Consider the following 26,122-nt stretch of genomic DNA (forward strand, 5'->3'; position numbering starts at 1 on the left):
CAAAGGTTTCAATTAATAATCACTGATGCCTGATGTCAAAATGGTGACAAATGTTTTAAATAATAATTGCTGCTGTCTGATGCCAAAATGGTGGCAAAGGTTTCAATTAATAATCACCGATGCCCGATGTCAAAATGGTGACAAAGGTTTTAAATAATAATTGCTGCTGTCTGATATCAAAATGGTGAGAATGGTTTTAATTAATAAAGCTGTTGCCTGATGTCAAAATCGTAACAAAGGTTTTAAATAATAATTGCTGCTGTCTGATGTCAAAATGGTGGCAAAGGTTTCAATTAATAATTACTGATGCCTGATGTGAAAATGGTGACAAATGTTTTGAATAATAAAGATGTTGCCTGATGTCAAAATGGTGACAAAAGGTTTTAAATAATAATAGCTGACAGTCTGGAACATCAAATATATTATGACTGTCTGGCAGCTGTGGCAAATGTGTGGAGTTTGTAGACCCATCAATTAGGTACTCAATATAAAATAAATGTAATCAGTTGCATTCATGTACCTGCATTAAATTTGATTTTTAAACATGTACAGATGATTACAAAGATGTTTAAAACATCAGATCTCAACTCATGCTAGTTTAGTATGAAAATAAACAAGAAAAGAAACTTAAGCATACCTGACAGATTTATTAAGAATATTGAGAATAGTTGCAAACTGCTACAAAAATATACTACCAAAATAAAATAATCATTATAAAAAGTAAATTATGGTGCAAAAAAACATCAGATAGAAATTGTTCACATGCTGAATTGTAGCAAACTTAATTACATATATTCTCAGGATTTCCTGGGACAATTAAGTCAACATAAGGTATACAATTCACATCTCACGACAAAGAACATGTTACACGCTTAATTTGGTTTGGTTTAGAGCTATATGGCATAGCAACACAAGTAGGTTATTTAGTGCTCAGGCAATTGTAGTAAAATCCCTTGCCCAAGGACACACAATGGTAGCTGTCTGTGGCTGGTCCAATGGTATGATTGAAATCCGCGATTGAAACACTTTGGTTCCACATCAGGTTTAATGCTATCGAGCTACAAACGGAAGAAGATGCAAAACCACGAGTTACACCAACTCTGCATATTTAGACAGTGATGTACACTGATACAAGGAGTGTTGAATAAGCAATGCTATTCAAGTGGAGGAGCATTTTACATCTAAGTTTTATGCAACTCTAGGACTAAAGCTCTACCACATAACCTTTGAATAAGTTAGTCTTGACATCTGATACCTTTTTTGGCCAAGGGCCAGATTGCATTTTCTAAGACCAATCGAGGACTGCAAACACTTATTTCTTTAATATAATTACTGTTCACTGGCCAGAATTCTGCATTGTTTTAATTTGCCCTTATGGCCGGATAGGAAACATTCGCAGGTTTGATTCAGCCCGTGGGTTGGGGTCTGGGGGTTGTGCACCCCTGCAGTAGAGTAATACATAAAAACATCTGTAAAGCTGATACTCAGCCGTTGCACATTATTCATTTACATAGGCTAATTATATGAATGGCTTTCAATGTCACTTTAGTACATTTCTAATAGATCTAGATACTATATTACCATTTCATGTAACTCGTACTGTGAATAAAAGCTCTTGCACAAATGTTTATTCATGATACAACTATTAATGCAGAGTAAAAGGTATGCACGTATGCATATGATTTAATGCACACCAGCACAATACTGGCTTTATAGCTCTAATTAAAAATTAAGTAAAAAAAAATGTAAAGATACAAATATTGCAAAAACTTGATGGCAACATAAACAACAATACCATCATTAATAATGTATTGCAAAAATATATGCAAGTTGTATATAAAATATATATTACATAAAGATATTCTGTATGTTGGATCAGTAATTCCACATATTTGATCAATCACTTTGTCGTAAGACTAATGCTAAAGTCATTTTAATTTCTTGATGATAAATTCAGCGTAGCAAACTTGCTTCTAATATAAAATGGGGTAGATATAGCTCATGGTAATTTAATGTCTAAGTAATAAACAAGAAACATCAATCAAATGTGTTAACAGTTTCTATTCGTGAAGTCAAAATGCATAGAACCTAAGACTTGTGCTGTTAAATTTTTTGGATTTGACAATGTCTGTGAGTTTTACAATGATAATCTGTTGACAAATCTGTTGACATTTTTCTGTGTGAAAGAGTAGTTCTTTAATTCTAATTCACTTCAAAAAGAAGTTAAAAAAACAGTGCAAGCACACAATGTGTATGATATCAGTTTAGGAAAAACAACACTGCAAAACTGGCTGACAGTTGACATTTACAACGGGACTATTTACAAGACAATATAAGATACGTCAATAAAATGAAGGCAAAATGTCAATGTAAAATTTAGCTTACAACTATGCAAAAATATCACCTGTAAACAAAGCATGATCCTTTTAAAGTTGGCAACCAAAACTGCATTATATGCTAAATTATACTAAATTATATATCTTGATATATATAAAATGGTTTGCAAAATAATGGTTGAGATAAGAAAACAAAAACTGTAACTAGATGAGGGGAAAGTCTTATTCCGCTAGTCAATCTAAAATGTATTAATATGACGTGCCAACATTTAGTAACATTTTATGGATGAAACAAATAATAAAAAGCCAATACAAGTATAAATTGGATAGCTCAACATCTGGGACTTGTACATTTTTCCATCAGACATGAGTCTAATAGTAAGAGTTTAGTCCTGGCAAAGTGCATTTTCAAAACAAGAGTCCCATGAAGTGCCTGATGCTCTGCTGTCTAAAAAGAATTTCCAAGAAGCCAAGATAAAAATGTTACTTCGTTTTAACTGCTAAGTAGTACAACAATCTCTTAGATTCATGCACAACTCCAATATACATGTTTTAGAACTTCATGGTATTCTGAATCACTGCCATAAAGCATATGGAAAAGAAATATTGCTAAAATGTGACAGACAGAAAAGAAAACTTTAGTTTAGTTGGGTCTACCTACCTGAATATATTGGAAAAAAAATATTTGTACATGTGATATGAAATAAGAGTATTTTTAACAAATATCTTTTATCAATACGACCAGGAAAAATTAATTTTGTATGTCAATGATGGGAGCATACTGGAAGCCACCATTTTTCCACTGGCATATTGACCCAAGATATTTTATCTTGAGACATACCTGAATCATATCAGATGTAAAGAAAAATGAATCATTTCAATACATTAGAATCAAACCGAAGTGTTCTTTCTGTTTGACACTTGTGCAATATATTTTATAAAAATGATTCCCAGCGGTTCACATTAGACCTCGTCGTTGCCTAGGAATACATAAAGTCAGTGCGCTAGCTGATGTGGGCTGGGGAATGGGGAATTGCACTAAAGTAAAGAAACTTTATTTTATGTTTGGTAATTTTAACCCCCCAAAATTGTTGTTGTTTGGACAAACAAGCAACTAAAACAGTGAAATGAACAGGTCAAAAATTCCAATAACAGAAACTGTGTGCATCTATGACACCACATCATATATAATATAAGACAACACAACTACATTACACTGTAGTGCTATAATCTAATACCTAATAATGAAAAGTACAATATTATCATACCTAATAATGAAAAGTACAATATTATCATACCTAATAATGAAAAGTACAATATTATCATACCTAATAATGAAAAGTACAATATTATCATACCCACAGAATTACATATTATAGACATTAGACACCACAAAATGAAGAAAATATGAATTAGAAAACAAAGGGGACAAAAAACTCGAGGTCAAATCACTTTTCCAATGTTGTTTACACATGCTGGTGATGTAAACGTTTTGTGGGTTTTTATTTTTCATGGTGAAATTAATAAATTTAAAGACTCAATATAACTTGTCCTTCTTTCAGAAAAAAAAAGAATATAAAAACAAAACTGCAAATAGCATTATGGCCTGTATGGAAAGCATAGTTATGTTTGAATTAATGGTGTATTACTTCTTATTAGGCATCGATATTTCAACAAGTTTCTTTACTCTGTCAGCAATAATATAAATAAAAAACTGAGCTAAACACTAATCATTGGAATACAAATTCATGTCACAGCAACCTAGTTTGTCTGAACCATGCAGTACTTCTCGTGATACATCTGCAAGTAGTGAGCCTCTAGATAAAAACTCAACATAAAACAAAAAAATCACTTGCGCATGGAATTTAGGTTACAGTGATCTAATCTACATGAAATGTGTGGTACTTTTTGACATATCTATATTCTCTGGAGCCTGTTGGTAATGCGTCTTAAAAATGTAAGCTAAATGTGAAACTTAAAATATTGGAAAACAAGTCACAGGAGAATCAAATTTAGGGCACACTGACCCAGTTGTCTCAATACTGCAGTACTTCTAACGATTCATGAACATGTGTAAATAATGTATCACAAGTCTGCAAGCAACATGTGTAAATAATGTATCACAAGTCTGCAAGCAACATGTGTAAAAAAAAACATGCCAGTTGCAAAACTTAAATCACTGGAGAGTGAAATTAAGGTCACATACACCTAGACTGTCTGAACTATGTAGAACTTCTTGCTATGAGAAACGAATGTAGAAACAAATGTGATTCACAATGTTAATGCCAGATGCACTGATGGACAAGTAGAAATGCTATTCAGTGTGGCCATAAATGATACAATTTCAAAGAAAATCTAATACTCTTAATGAAAACAATGTTGATTAAATGTCAAGGCCTAATTATACAGAATACACAATGTTACCTTCACCAAATATTTCAGACTACTGAGTATTCATGGATAAGAAAACAGAGTTTTCAGTCTTTCATTTGAGAGGCTGTCTCTCTTTGTATCTAAAATCTATAATAAAAATTAATATCCACAAAAAAATGACAATTAATTTCCCCTTTTTCTCAAATTCATTCTCAAATATATGCTCTTGATATGATACAATCAAATATACATGTAAATCTGATATGCATAAAATGTGACTCCACCATGGTGCAATTTCTATGCCCAACTAACCCAGGCAACTAAATATCAATGTTCAATTTTGTCAACTTTATTGTGACTGGGCTTCTTTTTTATAGAAAAACAAATAACAAAAATATTAAATTTGAAATGGCTTTAAATGTATCCTCTTTGCTGAGGTAGTATGTAAACAATGAAACAATTATACTAAATATAATAGTTTACATACTTAAAATTCAGTTATGGAGAAAGCTTCAAAGTGCACATTTTTCAAGCTTTCTGCATAATATTATGAGAAGATTAAAAATCTATTTCTCATTTAAAAGTTTTCTCCAAATGAATTCCTGAAATTTGCCTCTACAATTAACAAAGAGTTATATTGTCAAACATTACTAACTGCATTACTTCCCTTGACTAAGGCTTTGATTGCTGTTTTGCTTGGTATCCTTCTATAATGATCTGACCTGCCACTAATCTATAAATTTATTGACCGTATCATCATTTAAATAAATTAATGATGGATTTTGTGCAATAAAGAGTCTCAAATTGTGATCAAAACTGGAAACAGGACTATATTTCTCATTTATTTCAATATCTGAATGTCAAGAAGGATGCAGAAAATTGAGATCTGCCGATTATACTGTGTCATTAACTGAGAGATATTAAGAAGAGCATTCCATGTACACCCTACTACTTATTTTTCATTTTTTCCCTTGGATATTTTTTGACAAGTAATAAAAATCATCAAAAATCTTCTAAACAGGGAAAAATGATTTAGACACAATTTGAATTTTTATTTTTTTTATACATGGGTAGCTTTAACAAATTTTGCAGTCATATTACTACAGTGTCTGCAGTGTGGCAGTTTACAGTGATGTCTAGCACTGGGACATCATGTCGCAGACAGGTAGCATCATGTCCCACCCAGTCACATTATCCCGATGCCAGGCCGACCAGTCCTAGCACTAACCTCTTAATGTTGAGCGCCTAGCAAGGCAGCTGTTAGTACCAGTATGACTCTCAGCCAGGTTTTGTTTCCGCTACCTCTGCATCCAAGGCAAATGTTCTAACCACTAGCCCACCAGAGCGGTAGAAACATTTAAGGCAATCTTCATGTAAAATGTCGGCAGTGAGAGAAACGAATATTGAACAAATAAGTTGTGCTCTTGCATGCAGTAATGAATTTTGACCTGCAAACACATACCATATATCCTTGCTTATAGGTTGAGTCAAACTGCATAAACAAAAGCCATGATCTACCATAGCATAATGAAGGTGCAGGTCAGGGTTTATGCCCTTTGTTCTACTGATTACTCCTAACAAACTGCACAGATCTGGGTCCATGCAGTTGCACTTGTGTTATAAGTGAGCATATCTGGTGTCTTCATTAAGACCTTGCTTTACTGATTTATGACAGATTAAAAGCAGCGAAGATCAAGAAGAACGTTGTGAAATTGTACAGTTAGAGTTATGTCCCTCATATACCATTTCAAAGAACTTCTAATAATTTTAAAGTGTTAAGGTTCATATTATTCACTAAAAACTACTGAAATGTTAACATCACCATAAATATTTACTTATTAAGTTGAGTCCAACTACAAACTGCATGGACTCAGATTACACATCATGCTCAGGCAGATCTGGGTCTATGCAGTTTGTCGAGAGTAAACAAATCCTGATTTGCCAGTACATTATTTGATGGCCGATCAAGGTCTATGTTACCTGGAGTTAGGCTCGCTTAAAATGAGAATTTACTGTAGTTGTTTCAATTTCTTAAAATTCTTCAGGATCTCTTTCTTTTCTTCACATCCTGTCGTCAATTTCCTACAGTATAATTTCTACATTATTGAGTCCTTTCTTCTAGGAGCCCCGAGTGGCCGAGTGGTCTAAAGCGCTCTCCTTTACGGATCACTGCCATCTCACCTCTGTCTGCGTGGGTTCGAGTCTTGGATTCGGATAATGTGGGTATGTGAGAAAGCTTGCCAGTAGCTTCTCGAGGGTCGGTGGTTCTTTACGGGGATTTCCCAGGTTCTTCCTCCACCATTAATACTGGCCACTATGTATAGCCTATCGTGTGCTGAAAAATGGCGTTCAACCCTACAACAGCAACAACTTTCTTCTAGTGATGGATCACTTCTGCATATACATGCAACCAAGAGCTGATAATATCTGTGACGACTTTCACGAGGATCATACTTTTAAATGAAATGAATCATACACGATGCAATTACAAGTTAAAAACAGCAAACATAGGAAGAAACAAAATTTAAGTTTAAACAGAAACCTCCAAATTGTGACCTTTACTGTTTGATTTGATTCCTACAAATGTGTTACATGAGTTGTGTATCAAGATGAATAGAGGTGCTCAGGATTTCTCATTGACCCTAATGATCAAGCTGTGAGAGTACACAGTTCAAACTAATATAACAATATGTATCAAAACTATTTGATTTGGAAAACTGCTACAAATTTATATGGTATAAACTTGCATATAAGTTGATTCCAACTGCACACAACAAAGACCCTGATCTGCCATTGCATAATGTGCAGGCAGATAAGGGTTTATGTTGTTGGTTCTAATGCTTACTCCTAACAAGCTGCATTGACCCAGATCTGCCTGCATATTATGCAATGGCAGATCTGGGTTTTTGCCGTTTGTAGTTGAATTAGGCTTACACGCTAGTAAAAATATTACTTTATGAGCTTAAGTAGGACATTTAAAACTCATTTTTTCCCTGGGGAAAACTTCTGAACATGTACAGGAATTAATTGTCACTGTTGTTTATTAGGCGTAGGTATTCAACTCCCTTACCTGATAATGCTCTTTTATTTGAGTCTGACTTTACAGTTCCCCTGACAAAGAAAAAAAGTACTGAAATCAGGATCACCAGTGCCAGGGCAACGAAAATAACCCCAAACACAGGTGCTGGGTAGGGTGCATTTAATTTGACCTGCTGGTCCAGATGAATATCCAGAGTCCAAAGGTCACTGAGGAGGCCACCTACGTCTTTCTCATCATGTCCAAGACCTCCATACAGATAGAAAGTTTTACCATATAAACTCCATGCTGCTGCTTCACATCTTGAACCAGGCAAGTTTTTGCTGTCTGGTTCACCTTCTATACCATACAGTCCACCCATGTCACCCATCTTTGGGCCACCTTTCCATGTCCAGACCCTTCGTTCAACATCAAAGTGCCAGATATCGTCAAGAAGTTTGGCCTTTGCAGTGTGGGATATGGCCTCTGGGTTACCATCTACACCTTCTCCTCCAAACATCCATAGATTGTTTCTTGCATCAGTCCAGGCTGCCGCTTTTCTTCGACACCCTGGAAGATTGTTTTCCAGGGGCAATCCAACCATTCTGTATGAACCTACTGCACTGCAAGGTTCACTGCTACCTTTCAATGCTTTCCAGCTGTCACTTCCTGGATCATATTCCCACATATCAGCAGAGTATCCATAACTGAAGTGACTGGAACGGTGATTCTCATTTTGAACATTTCCTCCAAACAGATACAGTTTATCACGACTAATCCAGGTGGTAGCACCTGAGCGTTGCAAAGGATATTCAAAACTTGAGGCAAAGGTCTCATCCTTCGGAAGGTTGACTGAGACCTTTGCTTCCGACCATGAAAGGGAGACCATCGAGAAAATCCACATGTCTCTTCTGAGCTTCATCTCATGATCCACACCCCCAAATATCACCAACTTCTCTGAAGTACACCACCATGCTGAATCTCCATGGGCACCAGGTGTTAAACTTGTCGACACATTCCTTATCTTAATTTGCATTTCCGATAACGTGTACCATCTATTTTCGGATATATAGTATACCCATGTATCAGCCAACCCATTGCCAATTTCATCTAGACCACCATACACAATAAATACAGCATTGCCAAAACCACATCCAGCTGCCAGCTGTCGAGGGGGTGGGGTGGTCTTGCTGTCTTTTGCTGCTGATGGGCCATTTACAACAAGTGTCCATTTATTCGTGGCTAAATCTAGTTTCCACAAGTCATTGAGAAGTACTAGCTGATTATTTGAATTATGTGTGGCTCCTCCAAACATCCAAATTGTGCCATCATTTTGTTTCCATACCACACTTCCACTTCTGGCTCCTGGACCAAATTCATCGGATGTAATCATGGCAGACTTGCTACCTCCCAGCCATGCCCACTTAAAATCTGAAGAAAAAACACTTATTATTACAGTATAAATCAGGAATAAATATAGGTAAGCCTACAAATATGAAACATAATAATATCGCTTTCATAATTAATTTGATCTTCTCTTATAAACAATGGATGTCAAAGCAATAATATAATATTTATACATGCATTAGAAATGGCAAGGAATTATAAACAGTTGTTCAGTCACTAACATGTTGTTAAAGAAAAGAACTAAAACATATGAGAAATAAATTAACTATTATAATAGAATGTAATATTCCTAATTAGCATAATGGCAGGTAAGAAGAATGATTTACATCTAGTTTATCCACTGGCATTTTATCTTTGTCTATAGCTTTCATTTAGAAACCCAGCCTATAAATTAGATTTGTTCTCCCTTTTGGTTCTCCTTGACTGTAATAGAACTAAAAACTAGTCATTAGTTATAATCATCAACCCTTTACTAAACCTATATAAAGTGTTGTGTTATCATTGGACTTTGATACTAGTGTTTATTACATAGGATGAAAAAAGTGATGTGTGATGTGTGATGTGATTTGGATTTTTAACGTAGCTTTAACAATTTTTCAGTCATATCGCTACGATGTCTGCAATGTGGCAGTTTATAGTGATGTCTAGCACTGGGGCATCATGCCGCAGACATGTAGCATGATGTCCCACCCAGTCACATTATCCTGACACCGGGCTGACCAGTCCTAACACTAACCTCTTAATGCTGAGCGCCACGTGAGGCAGCTGTTAGTACCGTTTTTGTAAGTCTTTGGTATGACTCGGCCAGGGATCGAACCCACGATCTCAAATGTACTAATAAGTAAATGTATGGAAAAATGTTTGTTGGAATCACACCAATTTTTCAATCCAATTAAAAGTCAATATCGACTTATAATAAGCATATGTGATGGGCACTTATACAAGGTCATGTTATGTTGACCTTTTGATCTATGCATCCAATTACAGCTATTATATTTCTGAAAGTGAAAAATTTAATTTGAAAATGTACTTATACGAGGTCATGTTATGTTGACATTTTGATTCATGCATCTAATTACAGCTATTACATTTCTGAAAGTGAAAAATGTAATTTGGAAAATGCACTTATACGAGGTCACGTTATGCTGACATTTTGTTTCATGCATCTAATTACAGCTGTTATATTTCTTAAAGTGGAAAACATAATTTGGAAAATGCACTTCATAGTATATTGACCTTTTGATTTACCAATCAAATTACAGCTTTTTATATCTCTGAAAGCCAAAAACTATCATGACCAACTATAATTTTCTGAAACACAAAATGCAACTTTTTATAGGATAGGTTACTAAAAACTAAGCAGACCATGAACTGCAAAAAAAGCAGAGAACCCAAAAATGAAAATAGTCATACTGATCAGATAGATCAACTCAAATGACTGTTGAATTAATTGATATACTGGATATAAGGTACCCAGAATTATCCAATACAACTGTTGGGTCATTTAATTTTTCTCAATTGTTTCAACACCTCTATAGCCATAAAAACATGATCAAAACCCTATAACCATAAAAATATGATCAAAACCCTATATTTCAAAGATTGCCAAAAGAGCCTTTGCCACAGACATTACAGTAGTCCCTGGTTTTTAACTTTATTATATGGCTGTGTTTCATCATGTATTAGACCTTTGGGACAAAATACTTGTCGAAGAAATACAAAATGCAAGTAGATGAAAAGATACAATTTTTTATTATCATTTTCTAAGACGTGTTTGAAGATCTAATCCCTCCCATCTCCCTCAACTGATCCATTGTGAGGGGTGGGGGTAATTTTGCAAGAAGCAGATGATGCTTTCTGAAAGCTGGTTTTGACTTCTACCGTGTCGCAATTTGCTATATTATGTCATTTAAGCAATACGGTTATCAATAACAGTCGTGTCACACAAAGCTCGTTGCCAGTTTTGGAACTTATTTTACCCTTCTACCATTATTCCCTTGTAGTCCACTACCAATACATGTTTAAGTTTATAAATACTACAAACCTGTCATGCCTACTTTTACCTCAAGTCTAAATATGCAGTATATGAAAAACATTTGAGTATATTTAACTTCCACTCCCATAGCTGTAGTGGTCACATGACTATCAACACATGTATATCTATCTGGTGGTGTTGCTTGAAGCCAAGCAAGTCATTTCAAAAGCTAATCAAGAAGCATGATAAACAAAACATTTGTTCCCTTCAATACCTTTCATTCATTTCAATTCAAATCCCTCGATTCTTTTCCCTTCAATATCCTTTCACAAAATCATCCAGAGTGTTCACTGGAGGGGTAAGAAATGTTGAATATTTATGGTTGTCCCTGGGTAACCACCTTTAAAATACTGGTTGTCTGGATTGTTCAGGATGGCAACCAAAACATGTGGCTGTTCAACATTAAATCACATTTTATACTGCAAATGTCTGATCAGATTATTAACTTTATTTCTGAATAAGTTATATAAAAAATGTACGATTTAATGAACATCGTGATTTCAATATTTATGGTTCAAAAGTTGCCCTATATGCTATGGAAGCACAAAGGAACTATAAAATCAATATAAAAGAACCAATTTCAAAGTGCTAAAATAGATAGGTATGTGTCTGTCTATAAATTATAATTTGTCCTGTAAATGTAACATTTTGCTGTCTTATTGTGAAGTCTTTCTCTGCATTATGCACTGATGGGATTATTTTTCAGTTCAGAATTATTACATGTATAAGTTTCAAATGTTTCCAAGCTTATGTCTTGATATGAATATTACCATAAGCTTCAGCCAGATGAACTTTGATAGTCTTCACAATATAACATTCATTTTTTCATTTAATAATTTTTAAAACTTACAATATCTGACTTCATCATGTGGAAATTTTGTTTATGTATCATGCATGTTACTAAATATATATTTTTATATTACACTGTCATAATTTTCAAAAAAAATAAAAGGAAAAAAGAAAAGATCATCATAAATAGCACAGTGCAAGTATTTACATCTTAGAATAGTTGTTGTTTTGCAAGACAATAATCTAAGCTTGTTACAGTGAGCTTAACATTTGGAATCAGCCACTCCTGAATAGCTGAATTGTCACAGGAAGGAGGACTATTACTTCTGGTTGAGTATGGAAAGTTTGTATCAATCTTTTCTTATTTTATATCTATACTGTGTACTTAATTTTCGTCCATGATTGTAGATTGTACATTCAGATAATGGTCATTTACAGATTGTTTGCATGACTAACTTTTGTCCACTATTGTAGCTTACAAATAGGCTGTTTATGAGCTTAGAATATTCTAGAACAAACTTCGTTATAATTTGAATTGGAATTTTTCAATGAAATCACTTACATATAGATCAAGTGAAAATGTGTATTAAAATAGGAACTTGGTAAATAAATCATTAATTCCTATACATGGCTGAAAAAACCTAAGTGTGAACAGTGCACATGCACAAGGAGTTATTTTGAAAGGGGTGCCAAATCAAAGAAAATGGGGGCTAAAAAATGAGACAATGGAGCTACAATAAAACAAAACCTTATTTTTCCTTCATATGAAAACCTTTTAATTTGGTCATAGCTTACATCAATTTCTTACAATCTTTCTTATCAGCAAATATTTTAATATGGAGGTGGGGTACCAAAAGTCTATTTCACACAGGGCGCCATACTGTCTCACACTGCCCCTGTTCCTATCAGTCTCTGGAGTCCAATTGTTATCAAAGTTTACAGGTGTGTTCAAATAAAATTTGAGAGAAACTATTTATCTAATTTGATGGAATTACCAAGTATTCATTGACAATGGATTGATTAAAACATTATTTTGGAATCATTGTCAACTCATTCAAAGACATTCTGGATTGCATGATTGTGGAATATCACGACATTCAAGACTATTGGAAATCATGTGGAAAATTCTATGCTTTTGGACTTTGATAAGATATTTAGGATTATTTTGGATTTAATTCCCAATACTGTGTCTTTTAAATTTGCACTTTGCATTGTACAAAAATAAATAGTTTTTTAATGTTACTTAAATTGTTGTTTTCACTACATATACTGTCTGTTACTTCACTACACATACTGTCTATTACTTCATTACACATACTGTCTATTACTTCACTACGTGTACTGCCTATTACTTCACTACATGTACTGTCTATTACTTCACTACACATACTGTCTGTTACTTCACTACATGTACTGTCTATTACTTCACTAAATGTACTGTCTGTTACTTCACTACATGTGCTGTCTGTTACTTCACTTCACATACTGTCTATTACTTCACTACACATACTGTCTATTACTTCACTACATGTGCTGTCCATTATTTCACTACATGTACTGTCTGTTACTTCACTACACGTGCTGTATGTTACTTCACTACACATAATGTCTATTACTTCATTACACATACTGTCTATTACTTCACTACATGTACTGTCTATTACTTCACTACATGTACTGTCTATTACTTCACTACATGTACTGTCTATTACTTCACTACACATACTGTCTGTTACTTCACTACATGTATTGTCTATTACTTCACTAAATGTACTGTCTGTTACTTCACTGCATGTGCTGTCTGTTACTTCACTTCACATACTGTCTATTACTTCACTACACATACTGTCTATTACTTCACTACATGTACTGTCTATTACTTCACTACACATACTGTCTATTACTTCACTACATGTACTGTCTATTACTTCACTACATGTACTGTCTGTTACTTCACTACACGTGCTGTCTGTTACTTCACTACATGTACTATTATTTCACTACACATACTGTATGTTACTTCACTACATGTACTGTCTGTTACATCACTACATTTACTGTTACATCACTACATTTACTGTTACTTAACTACATGTACTGTCGGGGCCCTGAGTGGCCAAGTGGTCTAAAGCGCTCTCCGTTACGGATCACTGCCATCTCACCTCTATCTGCGTAGGTTTGAGTCTCGGATTTGGCCAATGTGGGTATGTGAGAAAGCTTGCCAGTAGCTTATTGAGGGTCGGTGGTTCTTCCCGGGTTCTTCCTCCACCATTAATACTAGCCACCATGTATAGCCTATCGTGTGCTGAAAAATGGCGTTAAACCCTACAACAACAACAACAACATGTACTGTCTGTTACTTCACTACATGTACTTATTACTTCAATACATGTACTGTCTGTTACTTCACTACATGTAATATCTGTTACTTCACTTCAATACATGTACTGTCTGTTATATCACTACATGTACTGTCCGTTACTTCACAACATGTACTGTCTGTTACTTCAATACATGTACTATCTGTTACTTTAATACATGTACTATCATTTACATCAATACATGTGCTGTCTGTTACATCAATACATGTACTGTCTGTTACTTCACTACATGTACTCTGTTCTCTACATGTACTGTCTGTTACTTCACTACATGTACTCTGTTACTTCACTACATGTACTCATTACTTCACTACATGTACTCTGTTACTTCTCTACATGTACTATCTGTTACTTCAATACATGTACTGTCTGTTATATCACTACATGTACTATCTGTTCTATCACTACATGTACTGTCCGTTACTTCACTACATGTACTGTCTGTTACTTCAATACATGTACTATCTGTTACTTCAATACATGTCCTGTCTGTTATATCACTACATGTACTGTCCGTTACTTCACTACATGTACTGTCTGTTACTTCAATACATGTACTATCTGTTACTTTAATACATGTACTATCATTTACATCAATACATGTGCCGTCTGTTACATCAATACATGTACTGTCTGTTACTTCACTACATGTACTCTGTTACTTCTCTACATGTACTCATTACTTCACTACATGTACTCTGTTACTTCAATACATGTACTGTCTGTTACTTCACTACATGTACTGTCTGTTACTTCTCTATATGTACTGTCTGTTACTTCACTACATGCACTCTGTTCTCTACATGTACTATCTGTTACTTCACTACATGTACTCTGTTCTCTACATGTACTGTCTGTTACTTCACTACACGTGCTGTCTGTTACTTCACTACATGTACTCATTACTTCACTACATGTACTGTCTCTTACTTCAATACATGTACTGTCTGTTATATCACTACATGTACTATCTGTTACTTCACTACATGTACTGTCTGTTACTTCACTACACGTGCTGTCTGTTACTTCACTACATGTACTATCTGTTACTTCACTACACGTGCTGTCTGTTACTTCACTACATGTACTATCTGTTACTTCGTTACTTCACTACATGGACTGTCTGTTACTTCACTACATGTACTCATTACTTCAATACATGTTCTGTCTGTTACATCAATACATGTACTATCTGTTACTTTAATACATGTACTGTCTGTTACTTAATTTAAGACCAAGAGTCGTTAACACTTTAGTGGATAATAATTCCTGGAATGAATGATAACAAGCAAACCCATAAAAATTCATTTTTGATCATAATAACCAGGCTCTCATTATAAACCACAGCCATCAAAATCAAGTTCCCCAACTGGGCTTTGACTGATACATTTGGTTGCCTTAAGCTAGAATGGTCCTACTACAGGCATGTGGGTAATTTTTTTGTTGGCCTATGTTCATACAAAATGTCAGTTCTATCAGTACTGTATATATATATATATATATATATATATATATATATATATATATATATATATATATCCCATGAACTTTACAGTTGTAGTCCATGTGACCCATTGTGCTGAAGATTTTGGAACACCCTGTCTTGAGACACGCAATTTAGCTCTCATGGGTTACTGGGCAAAGGATATTATAGCTCAAGGATTTATATGATGCTGTTTAAAAGATCCAATATATAATTAACATAGGCTACTTTGAGTAGTTTAAGAGTTGATGAAAACTTGTATGCCATGAAAAATGATATACTGTGTGTATCAACATGCATCTGACTGCATTTCTGTTAATCAATCCATCCTTTAAATTTGATACATCTTCCTGACTGCATATGTCTCTGTGTGCAGGATTAATTTCATTACTCTTTATGAAACACATCCAATATGATGCTGATAAACAAACAAAAAATAAGTAAATGTTTGAAGTTTTTATATATTCTATATTTTATTACAACATCCAGCACCAAAGTATATCATGCATTTGCAAACATGGTGAAAAATCAAATTGAATAGCAAGCTGTACCAGATGACATGAATACATTTTCACACATCTACCTGTTATAAAATAACTAAATAAATAAATAAATAAATAAATAATAAACAGAACAATAATTTTCAAGTTGATGATAATACATAGAAAAATTTATTTAAAAATTGCGAAAACAAATTTTTTTTCAGGTAATCAAAAATGAATCAATGATTCAATTCATTGACAGTTAAATATTTTAAACTTTATTCTTTATTTAGAGTTTACTTACTGAAATATGTGGTTAATTTGGGTTTCCATTCACTAAAGTTAACAAAAATGTCGACAACTGGTTAATGTACTAAATATATTCATCCCCGTAAATTTAATAATGATGATTTACTACAGGATTAGAATTTAGTAGCTCCAAAACAAATTCTCTTGTTTTCATGCAAGTTAAAAATTATATATTGAAAATTCTTGATAACAGTATTTGCGCAGTTTGTATATTATAATAACCTTACGTAACACGAAAATAGCAGATGAATCAGTCTACATGTGTGTTCACGCCCATTTCTTAACATTACAGGTAATTTAATAGTGGATCATAAAACGGTAACTTAACCATAAGCTTTATGCTAAGATTTATTTGTTAAAATCGGATTTCAGATAGAAGAAACAAATATAAGTATCACAAACGAGTACATTTAGATTTCAGTACAGTACACCTGTCCACCCATTCATCGTCATAAGTCAATGGACGGGTGTCATACCTTGGCAACTGCACGCGGCAATGAAGTTCAGGAGAAATGAGAGCTTGATACTCATTTTGCAGGGTGTCAACAATTTTCAAGATCAGCTAGTGGAAACCGATTCCTCGATTTCGAAATGTCAAAGTTCCACCAGATTTAAAATTCATAAAGAAACCATGTGCACAATATATTCTCCGAAGTTGTCACAACATTTTTTGGCCTTCGACTGGTTTGTCCCTCGGATATTATGATCAGATAGAATCGCTTCTTTAGTTACAAACCAGTCTGAGTGTTATTTCTGCACTTATTGACCATGAAGTTGCGAAATGCGTTACTCGTCACGTAGCCAAATGATTCTACCTGCCAGGACTCTTCGCTAGCCAAGTTTCGACCGTTCACTGCGCTCCCATGTAGACAAAACGGTACGTTTTAAACGCAAATGGATTAGTTTTGCTAAACGGGGCATAATGAACAGTTTTATGCGAAATGGAATTATTCTATTTCCCTTATATGAATATATCTTTGAAATAACACTTTAATTCAGAATTATTAAGTACAATTTGCTTGAATTATTATTATTATTATTATTATTATTATTATTATTATTATTATTGAAATAATTAAAATATCATGACCTTTCATCACATTATGTGCTTAAAGACTTTTCGCGCGAAATGTTAATGACTCGTATGCGAGTTATCATAATTGCCCTCCATTACATTCCAGAAATGGAAAGACTTTAAATGAATTAATATATTACCAAACTTAAAAAATACACTGCATTGAGAAAATTTTATTCATAAATTACCACTATTTAATGCTAATTTTATCTAAAACGTAACGCAGAAGATAGTTTAGTTAATTAATTCAGATAAAAAGCCAAAGTCATCACTTTCAATCTTGATGCATATTACTTTGTGTAGCTAACGTGAAAATTGACATGAGAAATGAAGCATTGACGGGTGATAGTTTCTGGTTTTCTTTGTGTAGCTAACGTGAAAATTGACATGAGAAATGAAGCATTGACGGGTGATAGTTTCTGATTTTCTTTGTGTAGCTAACGTGAAAATTGACATGAGAAATGAAGCATTGACGGGTGATAGTTTCTGATTTTCTTAAGTTAGTCTATCAGTAACATCATGAATTTAATAAAAATATTTTTCGTTATCTACGTTTATGCTAGACATTTTTATTTTTATTTTAAAATTTACCTTACTGTATAAAATGTAAATTCGTAATGCGAAATGGAATTTCGGCATACGAAATGGAATCATGTCTGTGAAGGTTAATATCGGCTTGCACGAAACCAGATAGTTTTCCTATCTTAGCTCACCAGTATTATAAGGATCTATAACAGATGAAATAAATTTGGGACTCGGCTCGGACAAATATTTCTGTACTTATCGTAGCGTCAAGAGCACACACACACACACACACACACACACGCGCGCGCGATTTGGGTATGTATGAAAGTAGGCCGATAAATCCGTCCTTCACCTATGTCGATATTGATTGGCGGTTTATCGTCTATCAGTATCAATACAAATGTAGGGGGCTGATTATCGGACTAGTATGAAAGGTAACTTGGTAAAATATGTTTCAATTTTTTTTTACCTTTACCGAATGGCTTGAATAATAATAGGTTATTTACTTCTATTATAACCAAAATACTAACCATTATACGATCTACATTAACTCAACGATTCCATTTTTCGCTATGCGAAATGGAATTTCGGCTTACGAAATGCGATTATTTCTGTAATTCGTTTCATTAGTCTGCATACAATATATACATTTATTAGTAAAATTACTCAGTTTCAAATAATAAAGTATAACTTGCTTGATGATTACATTTCGCAAACCGGTACTCACTTTCATAGCCACGACAACGTTTATTATGCCGAAATTCCATTCCAAATTTAAATTTTTAACAATTAGAAAACTTTTGAAATAAAATATTTGTAATTTTACCTTAACTAGCGAAAAGATTTGTTAAAATTAGCGATCTTCTGATTGAGTAACATAAGAATATGCAACTATTGATTGTCATTGCTTTATTTCACACCCCAATTTTCCTGCTTGCAACACAAATTAATAATATCCAGCAGAATTAAAAGCAGTGATTGTTGTTACCTTTAAAAATCAAATAAACCAATGTCTGTATAAAGGGTTAAGTAAAATTACATTAAATATTTGGACAAATTTTTTTTATAGTTTATGATGATCCCACTTCCGCATTTACATTTACGTAAGGAATTGTTTTCGTATAATGAATGACCTTTTCGCAAAAATAATTATAGTTCTCTCTTCAGGCAAACTATTCAAAACATGTTATGTATTACAAGACTGAGATTATAATTATAGAAAACACAATATTTGTGTTTCTGTTATTAATTTCAAAAGTGTTATGTATATTTGATTTAATTATATCTGATTTAATATATATTGATTTCAACTGAATTGTTTGTCAGTTTTAAATTTTTATTTTTGTTTTTCATTACATGATATTATATTGTAAATTTATTCACTAGAGATGATACTTTTTTTTCAGAAAATAGTTTGACCTTGACTGTTAGTTTATAAACACCAGGTGTTGATCTAAATCCTGGCCTTCTTTCAAAATTTGTAGCTTCCACGTAAACAAGTTCTATTTTATTTTAAAACGATTGGTTGTTGTCGAGGTCATGATGGGACTTCGGGTTTAAGATGTAAACAATTCTTTAATTGTTTTATTTCTTGGAGTAAAATTATTGGTTTTCGGCAGGGTCAAACTGGGTGTGCGTGACTTTTAACAACCACTTAGTTTCTAGAAGTTTCCAGAAGACGATTACGTGACCCCTTGTTTACGTTTTAGGATAAGATATAACCTCTATTTTGGAAAATTAAAATTATCTTCAGTAGAATCTGGGCTGTTAAATTGGAAATTTTATGTTGTGCTGTTTGGAGTTATTTCAAATTACTTGAATTCAAAAGGATTAATTCTTTAAAGTTTCTGGAAAATACGTGTGCTCATGTAAAATTGATGAACAATGACAGTTTTTTTAATAAAAATTTATTCAGCTATCAGAAACTGGAGTGATAATTCTTGTTTCAACAAGGAACTGTAGACTTAAACACTACAGATTGCATCATACGTCATCGTCTTCCATCTTGGATTCTTCGTCGGGATTCGAACTGGAAATCAACAGAATATTTTGTTACTAGGACTTCAAAAGTTTTATTCTTGGATTATTTTTGGATTTGATTCTTAAAACCGTAAGTTCATATTTTTATTTTTTATTTTTACAGAATGTTTCCAGGGAAATAAATTATTGTATTTTTTTTAGCTTGCTGTGTTCACCCTTTCTTGTGTTACTGTTTATTCGAGCCTAAACACGTGACATAAGAAAAGAAATACAATAGTATTTGTACTATTCCATTTCTCATGCTGATATTTCACTTAGCTCGATTTCGTAAAAAAAAAAAAAATCCAATGCGCATTTAAGACCTAAATGGGGCAAAATTTATCGATGACCCATGGCTAGCGATGAGGAGAAAGTATCTGCACAGAAATATTGTATATCAGACTCGGAAAAATCGTTTACCGTAAGCTGATCCGTTTTTGATTCCCTTTGAGTAACGTGATAATAAAGAGCATGGTCTGATGACAACAAATAATGACAGGCAAATGAACAACTAAATTAAAATATACAGCGTTCTTACTGATTAACATAAGTTTCAATTTTGTTTAAATTAAAGACGTCATTTGACATGCTTCTTTTTCAATATTAAATGTGATTATCCTAAATTAAATTCAGACGCCTCCTTTTCGTTTCACTTCATTTTCTCGATATCAGTTTTGTTCCCTCCCCACACCACCCCCCGTTTAATTTTCCATTGCACAGTGATGGCAGCCGGGTGATGGTAAGGTAGTAAGGTAAATGCTGCTAGAAGAACCCCAATATTTACTCTCAACACACAAACGTACGCGTACGCATACAAACACACACTCTACCATCCACATATAAGGGAAGGGAAAAGCACAATATCTACTATCCACAAAAATGTACGCACACACATACAAACACACACCCTACTATCCACACAATCGTACGTGCACGCATACAAACCCCAAAATGTACTATCCACACAAACGTACGCGAACGCATACAAACACATACACTCACATACAGACACACCAGTAAAGGAGTGAGTGTTTATAATTATATAGATCCACATTTACGGCAATTGGCAACTCGAATAGTCTCTTTTCTAGAGATCTGATTAGCACTGAGAAGGACTGTTTTTTTTTTTTAAGCTTCAGATACACCTGTTTAATGCTAACATCTCTCAGATTTTTGCCCACACAGGCAGCATCTACTCCAGTCCTGCTCCCAATTGATGTTTATTCTTTGTAGTGGTTCCTACTGGTGGTGTGGTATTAAGTGGTTGTTCCTTCTTACAAGGTGTTCGCTTTATTTGGCTATCGTTATCTAAAGAGTGATCGCCCTCGGTATTGTTGTTGCCCATCTTGAATAAATATTAAAATAAAGTGTGAAATTACAGATCGAATGAATAGAGATCTGAGCAGATATATAAAACAGAATGACACGAGCCCCCCTTACATGAAAAACAAAACTTTAATCAATTACATAAACAAAAAGATAATACATTACATTAGGAAGATACACTTCTTTTTGGAATAAATCTTTAACCGAGATTCAAACACAAATATATATTTATCTAAATAGCCGGTCTGTTTTAAATGATAGAATTGGTTCATCATATAATCGAGTGAACAAAGTCATTGCCTTGTACAAATTCATAACCTGCTTATTACAGTCATTCCAACTTCCTCTAGGTCCTTTCTCTTTTTCCCTTTTCCGACTTCCCTACTGTCTCGCCTCTTTTCGGCCCTTAAACTTCGTGTGGATAGGTGGATCCGTAAGTAGATACTTCAGTGGATAAGTCCGTGGATACTTCAGTGGATACGTCCGTGGAGCTATTTCCCCTTTCATCGTAAACAGAAGTAACCTACATTTTATATCAGTTGTCCTACTGGGAACAGATCTTTACCCCCATCTTGTTATGTCAGATATCGTTCTATCGGAATTCGAAGTGACCTAAGGCTGTCTGGTCAAGCTAAACATGGAAGACCATAAACAAACATAGTTTCACAAGATTAATGTACTTCCTAATGGCTATTGCATTACTGATTCCCATTAACAGTACACGATAGATAACGTTTCCGTTCTCGTCTCAATTACACAAATGAATGAATGAAATTCATTATATAACTTAACTACGTTATTTTTCAGCGAATACACACATGCGAGTCTTTATCATTCGTGAAATCAACTAAGATCAATGAATTCAAACGGATTCTCGTAACTCATATCAACTAAAGTAATGAATGAATTGCAATGAAGACGACAAATTCAAACAATTCGTCAAACTTATATAAAGAAGCTCATTGTACGGATTCATTTAAACTCAAACACAGTTACAGTCATTTCAAGAAAATTGATCTTTGGATTTAAACAAATAAATTCACGCAACTATAAACAATTAAATTCAAGCAAATCATTATATTGTTATCATCAAACTACATGAAATTGACACAAATACCTTGTACTTCAAGCTTTGTTTGCATCTACCGCCAAAATTGTGTCTTTTGACTTTCCAGACATCCGGTCCCTTTGAGCAATGTTTTATAAGAGAATTTCTTCCAAATTCAGTCTCGGAGTCCCTTATGTTTTCACTATTGCAGGAAAATTGCAGACTGACTAGATCTTTTTCGATGAAGACAACTTAACTCCAATGATTTCGTGTGGGAACCACGCCCCTTATTTAGCATAGCAAATCAGGATTAAATATATTTACCGCCTTTTATAACTAGGGGCCCAAATTGCGGTTAGCATGACTTATAGAATTCCAACGAACAGATCTGGAAAATTTCAAATCTGACAGTTCCGATATAAAATTGAAGTTAAACGTCCCCTTTCTAGTCGTCTATCGGCTAAGTAAGCGAAGGCTTAATTAAGAATCACTTCCTCTCCCGACACAGACATTATAAATCATTGCAGTATAGCGATTTAACAAGCACCTGTCCCCATAAATTTAATTAATTTTTCTTTGGCCCAAATTAATGTGCTCTTCATGGATCGACAGAAATTTGCATCCTTACATTCTTGGTAGCGCAAAGGCGGGTTGAGTGTCCTTATAATAGATAAGACACACTTCTATGTTTTTTGGACGTAAAACAAAGAAACGAAGTGCTTATAGACACACAAAATAATATGATTGGCAATTGAATTAGTATCTCTTTTCCAGAGTATTGGAAAGGGCTGTTTTGTGGACGGGGTGTTGTGGTAATCTTTTATCGTCTAAGATTGCGTCCCCGTCTGGCGGCAGGCTTTCCCACAGAATAAGGTCTGTTTCTTCGGAAAGAGAAGGAGAACTCTTTCGTGTATACACTGCAGTCGCCAAATCCTCTGTCTGGTTCCTGCTGGTGTTGCTGCTGCTCTCTCTCTGCTTCTGAAGTCTGTACTTCTCCGTGCAGTCTTCTTGGTCTTTCTTGATTTCATCTTTGAAGACCTCCCATATTAGGTCTTCGGTCATTTTCAACATTAAAACATTCTCTATCTCTTCAGGCTTGGGTATCAGGCTTTGCCTGACACAATGTAAATGCACGCAAGCTTCATTCCACTTGGTTAGTCTTGAACACACCTTCATAGGATGATGAGTCAACAATGGATGGGCAGACTGGAGACTGCCTCGCTTTATACGGTTTAAGGACGGACGCGATAGAAAACATCCCTACGATTTTTTGTTGGGTCGGAACTCTGTGATTGTTGACTTTAGGAAGAGGGATAGAGAGAAGTCCAAGAGCATGTATAATGATAAAAATTGAAAACAAGCGACAGACACAAGTTTTTCAAAACACAACATCTTTTATTCAAACAACAACCAACAATTAACCATAAAAAATTTCTTAAGCAAGCAAACAAACAATTTTTCAAATAACAAACTAATTTTGACAAGGTTGACAACTTTGTATGGATGTCATTGGGCCATTGATATACACTACGTTTCTTAGCTAAAGAGAAAATATGGCCACAATGGTCACAAAACCATCGGTCTAATTTTTTGTCATCCCTTCTACAAAAGTGACGCTCAAAATAAGTCACTAAATGTTCTATAAAATATCCAAGACTGCGATGATGAAGAAAATACATACAATAGTATCCACACACCATGGAATCTGTGCCTTCTAATTTCACATTATTGAATCGTGTCCTCTGGGCATTTCTTCTCATAAAGTCGATGATGTCGTCTTCCAAAGGTGGCAGTGCATACGAATCAAAATACTTCACACAACCCTCTTTAGGGAAGTAGACGGCTACCCAGTGGGTTCCTGGGAGATGACTGTCGTTCGTGTTGATGACATAAGCTTAATGGTCTTGAGGTTTGCGATGAGGCAGTTCATCTTTAGCACACACCACTGGATTCCAAGAAGCAGTGTACGAACTGTTCTTCAAAAGGTAATAAAGTTCCCAGGTGTCCATTTTTGTCTTGTTTTTTCTTTTCTCACAGGTAATGATAAGTCATTGATTAAATCCAAATCTTTTGCTTAAAAATTTCTGACAACTAACCGTTTCTTCGCTTCGTCTCCGCACTCTCTGCCAAGAGATCTTCGATGTGATGGATCTCTAGAGCAATCGATGGAGGAGAGGAATTATCACGCAAGTCTTTATACCACTGATGCAACACTGCTTCTTCCGAGATGAGACGACAAGCTTTGTCCAGATACTCGTCCAATTTTTCTTCTTGACTCATCATCAGACATTTATCGTGTTGAATTTGACTGGGGTGATCGTTTTGACATCCATAAAAATTCGGTAATTTTATCCGCCAGGTGCTGTTCTTGTTCTGGCCATCTGGACCTCATCAACACGTCCTCTTCGTCTTTGTCTTGGGGTTCTACTTTCACAGTATCCTCTCTTTCCATTTCCATAGATTCTCCACCAATCAAAGAGGGGTAAGAGTCTTCCATAGTTCCTAATAATCTATTATGACTTCTCTCAAGCTGTTGATTTCTATGGTATTGTCGAATTCAGCAAAGAAGATGGCGTTCACAGTGTTGTTTACGCGTATAGGCTTTGCAAACTGAAATTCCACACGAATTTGGACGAATTTTATAGGGTGGAAATGTCCATCGTCGCTGCCTTGGTTTGGAGTGAAATCAAAGGTCCACAATGTGTAACCTTTTGCATAATCCTCATACTTAATGTTGTGACTAGTGTTCGTTCCTAGCTGCCCTGTGGCTTTGTACAGGGACAAGTATGATCTCAAGTAATTCTTCTTCTCGTCACTAAGGTCAGGTTCGAAAGGCCTGGTACACACGGTTTTGCGTTGTAGTGCTGAACTCAAAAGGATTTTCCTCGAAGGTTCCACTGAAGGCTGTATTTTTTACGATACCAATGATCAAACGTTTGGGTAACTGTCCTTGAAACAGATGATCTTCGATCATCGATTGATATTCAGCGGGAATGGTAAAAGTTTTCATTTCCACAAGTCATATCGGATACTTGCCTGCTGTGTCAGATTTCCTTAGCACACAAGGATCCAGATGGGTATTCTTGGCTTCTTTTTCGTACGTCAAGAGATTTTCCAGGTACGCTCGCTAAAGGTAAGTGTCCATGCTGATACTCACCAATTATTTATTCAAGTACAAATCCACTCCCCTGAACAAGGAATGCATGAAATTATTGACGGAGACTACTTTGTTTTCGTTCTTTATATCAGGACCGTCCGTCGAAGTGTCGGTCACTTTCACTTTCAAGTACAAGTAACTGCTATTCAGATCAATGTAATCTTCAGGCTGTTCTTTGATTTCAACTCGATGGTGGGAGCTGATTCTGAGTCCTGGTTAGAGGAGACGGGATCAAATTCGACCCTTTGTGGGTCTTGCATCGTCATCATGGTGGGTGGCATGGCAAACAGATCAAGTTCCGACTTGGAACATGCGCAAGACTCTCGGTGCATCTTTTTCTTTCCTTCTTTCTCTGTCATTT

General features: G+C 34.7%; 1 protein-coding gene across 2 annotated transcripts; it reads right to left on the minus strand.

Annotated features, from left to right (window-relative positions):
• Window positions 1-627: 627 nt before the first annotated feature.
• Window positions 628-17,322, minus strand: LOC149804854 (uncharacterized). Of its 2 annotated transcripts, XR_016416864.1 has the most exons (3): window positions 17,088-17,322; window positions 3,605-9,156; window positions 628-3,574 (listed from the first exon to the last, which is right to left on the minus strand). XR_016416864.1 is itself a non-coding variant. In XM_089945307.1 (2 exons), exons 1-2 carry the CDS (start codon window positions 17,140-17,142, stop codon window positions 7,733-7,735), a joined length of 1,479 nt encoding a protein of 492 aa, XP_089801433.1. In that variant the 5' UTR covers window positions 17,143-17,322; the 3' UTR covers window positions 628-7,732. The 2 variants fall into 2 exon arrangements, 1 of the variants encoding a protein (XP_089801433.1); XM_089945307.1 differs by having other exon boundaries at window positions 628-9,156.
• Between the last annotated feature and the right edge of the window lie 8,800 nt (window positions 17,323-26,122).

This window comes from Sinohyriopsis cumingii, chromosome 2, assembly GCF_028554795.1.
Source record: "Sinohyriopsis cumingii isolate HCF-2022 chromosome 2, ASM2855479v2, whole genome shotgun sequence".
NCBI lineage: Eukaryota > Metazoa > Mollusca > Bivalvia > Unionida > Unionidae > Sinohyriopsis > Sinohyriopsis cumingii.